The 6,160-nt window shown below is 51.9% G+C and overlaps 1 protein-coding gene across 1 annotated transcript in view; it reads right to left on the reverse strand.

The window, feature by feature from the left end:
• Positions 1 to 6,160, reverse strand: part of FCGBP (Fc gamma binding protein) — a 73,948-nt gene that overhangs the window by 13,694 nt on the left and 54,094 nt on the right. Inside the window, 2 exon segments of the mRNA XM_017887358.1 lie at positions 415 to 848; positions 4,204 to 4,345. Coding sequence (XP_017742847.1) covers positions 415 to 848; positions 4,204 to 4,345 — 576 coding nt within the window.

Genomic DNA, 6,160 nt, shown 5'->3' on the forward strand with positions numbered 1-6,160 from the left:
TCCCAGAGTACTGGGATAACAGGTGTGAGCCCCCATGCCCATCCCAATCTCCCTATATTTCTCTCCATGTCCTGGTCTCTGAGCCTCTCACTTGTTCCCTCACAGACACTCAAACGAGTGTTCACCTGGACTAGACTCTGAGCTCAGCATGTGACATGCACCACCTTGCTGTGGGACAGGCCCTGATGTGATGCCCACTTCACAGATGAGGAAACTGAGGCCTACCAAGTGAACTGCCCAGCATCACCTAGCTCATAAGGAGGAGAGGCTGGATTCAAACCCAGGTCTGTAAAAAGGGGAAATGCTGAGGTCCTAGGTTAAAGCCCTTAGCAAAGGGCTAGGCTTGTTTAATTCCCAGGAACGGGGTGATATTTTTGCTGGAATTATTCTTTTTGTTGACATTTTGTTTCAGGCCCAAGTGAAGACAAGGAGCCTTGAGCTGCTAACTGTGGTCGTCAGGATCCCTCCTGTCCTCCCGGGGACCTCAGGGGACCATCCTGCCACACATACCCGGACTTTGCCGATCTCGCCCTTGTGGATGGAGATGTTGGTGCCCAGGGCAGCCACAGTGACGACTCTCACGTAGGACACAGCAGGGTTGCCCCGGTTCTCGTTCTTGGTGGTGACGGTGAAGGGCGTCAGGCCCTGGGTGTTGACCCCCGGGCAGCCAGTTGTTGCCAGCACATAGTTACAGGTGCCCTGGAAGTCAAACGGCCGGCCATCGAAGGAGTGGTAGTGTGGATCGCCCCACAGCCAGCACGTGGCCTCATAGCTGGGCACGCACACGCCCTGGCCACCCTGCTCCTTGCACGTCTCCTGTGGCCGGCATGTCACACCGTCGCACGGGTCTGGGGACAGAAGAGGGAGGACCTTGAGAGGCTGCCCATTGTCAAGGATGGCTGCTCCCTCCACATCTACCCTAGTTTGTGCCAGCGATCTGAGGGTTACCGCAGGCAAGACCAGATTCCAGAGTCCTCATGTCTAGGACCCAGGTCCTATAGTTTGCTTTTGTATTTTGTTTTGTTTTGTTGGTTTTTTGAGATGGAGTCTTTCTCTGTCACCCAGACTGGAGTGCAGTGGTGCAATCTCGGCTCACTGCAACCTCTGCCTCCCGGGCTCAAGCGATACTCCTGACTCAGCCTCCCGAGTAACTGGGATTACAGGTGCCTGCCACCATGCCTGACTGATTTTTGTATTTTTAGTAGAGACAGGGTTTCACCATGTTGTCCAGGCTAGTCTCGAGCTCCTGACATCAAGTGATCAGCCAACTTTGGCCTCCCGGAGTGCTGGGGTTACAGGCATGAGCCACCATGCCCAGCCTGCTGTTTTCAAGACCAGCCCCTGGGAGTCCCGCACGTCTGACACTGTGGCCCCATGGTGGACTATATCTAAGTCTCGGGTGTCAAAGTTCCCATACCTGAGACCCGGGCCCCAGAGGTCCCTGACAGCCAAGACCCCGGCTCGAGTCCCCCTACCTCTGAGACTGAGGCCCTGCCATTTGCTGTGTGAGACTGAAGTTGTGGAGTCCATGCACCTAAGACCAAGGCTCTGGGTCTATGTTTAAGATGCAGTTTCCATGGGGTCCTTGCTTGAGATTTCAGCCTGTTCTTCTATTTTAAGTTTTATAGGAACCTCACCCTTCTCACTTACATAGTCTACAGCTGCTTTCACGCCACCATGGCAGAGTGAGTAGCTGTGATCGAGAAGGTATAGCCTGCAAGCTTAAATATTTACCATCTAGCCCTTTAGAGAAAAGGTGCACTTGACCCAAGTTGAGATCTGTACCCCAGGGGTCCTTGTGTCTGGGATGCCTGCCCTGAGAGCATTCCTGTCTGATATCCCGGCACCAGAGTTCTCTGTGTTCAAGGCCTGGGCCCCAGGCCAGGTGTGGTGGCTCAGGCCTGTAATCCCAGCACTTCAAGAGGCTGAGGTGGGAGGATCGCTTGAGCCCTGGAGTTGGAGACCAGCCTGGGCAGCATAGGAAGACCCCATTTCTACAGAACAGTTAATAAATTAGGCAGGCGTGGTGGTGTGTGCCTGTAGTCCCCCGCTACTCAGGAGGCTGAGGCAGGAGGATTGTTTGAGCCCAGGAAATCGAGGCGCAGTAACCTACGCTACACTCCAGCCTGGGTGACAGAGTAAGACCTTATCTGAAAAAAAAAAAAAAAAAGATCTAGGCCTCAGGGTCCCCCATGCCTGAGATCTCAGCCCCCTGGACTTCTCCAGGTCCTGTAGGTCTCTGTGCCCAAGACTAGGGCCCTGGGTGATCTTCTGGCAAGAGCCCAGTGCCAGGGGTCTCAGCATGATTTGAAATGTTTTGAGACTCTAACTAGTGAAGTCTCATGGCCTGGGCCTCCCTCAGTGCAAGACTCCATCCCTGAAGGTTGCTTTATTCAAGACAGTAGCCTCCAGGGGTACCTCACTGCTGAGGCCCTGTCCTGGAGGGCTTCTGTGTCCAAGACCCTGTTCCTACGGTTAGTACATCTGTGACTCAGCTTGTGGAACCCCTGTGTGGGAAAGGTCAGTCTTCAAATGTCTCCTTCCTCCTGTGCCTGTTACCAATTTACCACCTCTCAGCTTCAAACACACCCACGGAGTTAAGCTTTGTCAACAGAGGGCGCTGGAGAGTCACTGCAGCAGGGAGGGGCTCCTGTCTGGTTCCAGCTACTTTGGCCCTTCCAGCTCTGGCCAGGGTGTGTGGCCACAGTCAGTGAGTTCCACTGGTCCCAGCTGGCTTCCCAGTGAGGGGTTTCCTTCTTGCCAACTGCAGCCTGCAGAAACCTCTGTGCCACCCACTGGGTTACAGCTGCAGTAGGATTGGACTCAGCCTTGGGGCTGATTCTCCCCTCCTTAAAAAGGAGGGGCCAATTTCTCCCTTCCATGAGGCCTCCACCTTAGCCCTAGAAGTGGGGGCTACTTCCTCTGTCTGCTTTGGTGGTATTCTTTAGCCTTCTCTTTACTGTTTCTTATTTCTATTTCTTTATTTGTAAAGAGACAAGGTCTTGCTGCCTTGCCCAGGCTGGAGAGCAGTGGTACAATCATAGCTCACTGCAGCCTCGAACTCCTGGGCTCAAGTGATCCTCCCAACTCAGCCTCCTGAATAGCTGGGACCACAGGCATATATCACCACACCTGGCTAAGTTTACATTTTTTGTGAAGGCGGGTGTCTCACTATGTTGTCCAGGCTGGTCTTGAACTCCTGGCCTCAAGCGATCCTCCCAAAGTGCTGGGTGTGTGAGCCACCGCACCAGGCCCTCTTTACCCTTTAATAGTTAATCTCCTATTAATAAGTAAATGATTCTTTAATTGAACTTTCCTCATTCAAATGGCTGTGTGCTTTCTGTCTCTCGACTGGATGCTGAGCGATATACCCCCCATTCCTGGGAGTCCCATTATCCTGCTCATCACCCTGAGAGTCTTAGCCTACCCCTTGGTGCTGGAGCTCCTATTCTCTTATCCTTTGGGGGAGAAGGGTTCTCTGCTCGTCATCCTAAGAAATGAGCCCTGGGGGTAGCTCTATGTCCCAGATTTAGTCTGGAGGGGTTCCCACATCGGAGACTATACCCCTAGAAATCCTGAGCTCCCACTTGAGAGGGGTCCCCATATCCAATGTCCTGCCTGGTGGCATCTCTGTGCCTGAGATTCAGAAATCTGCTCTGTGTCTGACCCTGGGATCCCAGTCTCTCCCCTGCCCTTTGGTGCTAGTGTCTGAGCCCCAAGCCTAATCCCACACACCAGTGGTCAGCTCACCATGGCCCCCTAGGCTGCTGCTCTTGTATTCTAAAGTCTTACAGGAGTCTCACCTCTTCACTTATATAGTGTGCAGCTGCTTTCATGCCACAATGGCAGAGTGAGCAGTTGGAACGAGACCATACAGTCTGCAAGCTGAAACATTTACCATGTAGCCTGTATCAGCAAAGGCACGCCTGTCCCTGCCTTATACCGAGGGCCTCTGACATCAACCCTGAGAAACCTCTGAGGGTCCCCACAGCCTGGATTTTCCCTAAGGGTCCCTGCCTCCCACAGTAGGTGGCCCTGGCCCTGTGAAACCCAGCCCAGGGGTCTCCAGGTCTGCGACCTCAATCATTAGTCCTGTGCGCCTCCCGCCATGGACACCCCAGTCACATCACCCTCGGCCTCAGAGTCCCTGTACTCCATCCATAGTCACATCAGCCCCAGTCCCAGCCCAGCCCAGCCCAGCACCTTTGGTGATGCATCTCAGGACGCCTTCGGAGGGCTGGCACACCTGCCCCGGCGTGCAGCTGTGCTCCTGGCACACCACGCCTTTACGCACATGGCACGTACACTGCTGCCGACAGTCGTCAATGAGGACTGTCTGCTCCGGCTGTGGGGAGAGAGGGCACGGCCATCAGACACCACGGGTGGGAGCCGACTCTCACAACTCTGGCATTCTGGGCACAGAGGGGTTTGCAGACATCACAGACAAGGGACATCTCTCAGCAGGATGGCCCCCTGTCTGTGAAGCTGAGGCACAGCATGGCTTTGGGGCCGTCATTCATTTGTACATTTGTTCATTCACTTTTATTCATTAACTCATTCATTCCAAAATATCCGCTCAATCTCTGCTGTAGGAGAAATGGTGTGACATAGTAACTAAGGGCAGATCGCCTGAGCTTGAAGTCCGTTTCTGCTGTTTCCAAATTCTGTGACTCTGAGCAAGTTACTTCACCGCTTTATGGCTCAGTTTCCTGATGTGCAAATTGCAGAAAATAGTAGCGCCTGGCTATAGAAGTATAACTGAGTTAATAACACACGTAAAATTCAGATAAAATGAAAAGGGTAGGCCGGACGCGGTGGCTCATGCTTGTAATCCCAGCACTTTGGGAGGCCAAGGCGGGTGGATCACGAGGTCAGAAGATTGAGACCATCCTGGCTAACACAGTGAAACCCTGTCTCTACTAAAAATACAAAAAATTAGCCAGTTGTGGTGGCGGGCACCTGTAGTCCCAGCTACTCGGGAAGCTGAGGCAGGAGAATCGAGTGAACTCAGGAGGTGGAGCTTGTAGTGAGGTGAAACCTCACCACTGCACTCTAGCCTGAATGACAGAGCGAAACTCCATCTCAAGAAAACAAACAAACGAAAAAAGGCTTCCTTTAAAACATTCAGATAGGAGAGATACGTGGGGTAGACATCAAACAAGATTGGGAGAATGTGGCTTAGTTTTAAAGCGAAGTGATGGGTAAGTACATGGACAGTCATTTCACTATTCTCTTAATTTTCGCATGTTTGAAAATTTTCAGAATACAAAGTTTTTAGATATGTAATGTATATATAAAAAATGCACACATAGCACTCAAAACATTACGAGATACATAGAAAGCACTATCTACATATTTTCTGTTATTATTACTATTATTTATGTGAGGGGAACAACAGAGAGAGGGTCCCATTCCTCGGGCAGCTCATAGTCCCGCAAGGGAGACGGACATTAGACAAACACATGCTCCAGTCAAAGAAAAAGGACCAACAGAGAGAGAGTGGGAGAGGGAAGCAGAGGGTGTTAGCAGCTGGTATAACAGATGAAAATCTTGTCTTTGTGGTCAGAAAGGCTCCCTTTTTCCAGACCTGGAAGGCAAAGCCACAACTTCACCTAGGGAGTCAGGGGAGGGTTTAAAGCTTCAGAGTCCATGGTCATATTTAGAAAGATCTTTACCACTGCCACGTGGAGGGTGGACCAGAGGAGCAAAGGTAGGAGCCTGGAGGGACCCAGGTGGGAGAGGACCAGCTGGACCAAGGGAGGGCCATGGGAACGGGGAAATGAGTGGGTACAAGAGACATTCAAGAGACTGAGTGGACTAGCTGTGGTGGCTCACGCCTGTAACACTCGCACTTTGGGAGGCCAAGGTGGGAGGATCACTTGAAGTCAGGAGTTTGAGAGCAGCCTGGCCAATATAGCAAAACCCCATCTCTACCAAAAAAACAAAAAATCAGCCGGGCATAGTGGCACACGCCTGTACTCCTAGCTACTCAGGAGGCTGAGACAAGAGAATTGCTTCAACCTGGGATGCCGAGGTGGCAGTGAGCCTGAATCCAAGAGGTGGAGGTTGCACTCCAGCCTGGGCAACAGAGCAAGACTATGTCTCAAAAAAAAAAAAAAAAAAAAAAAAAAAAAAAAAAAAAAAAGGAAAAAGGGGGGGG

Source organism: Rhinopithecus bieti, unplaced genomic scaffold, assembly GCF_001698545.2.
Source record: "Rhinopithecus bieti isolate Rb0 unplaced genomic scaffold, ASM169854v2 scaffold_15776, whole genome shotgun sequence".
Taxonomy (NCBI): Eukaryota; Metazoa; Chordata; class Mammalia; order Primates; family Cercopithecidae; genus Rhinopithecus; species Rhinopithecus bieti.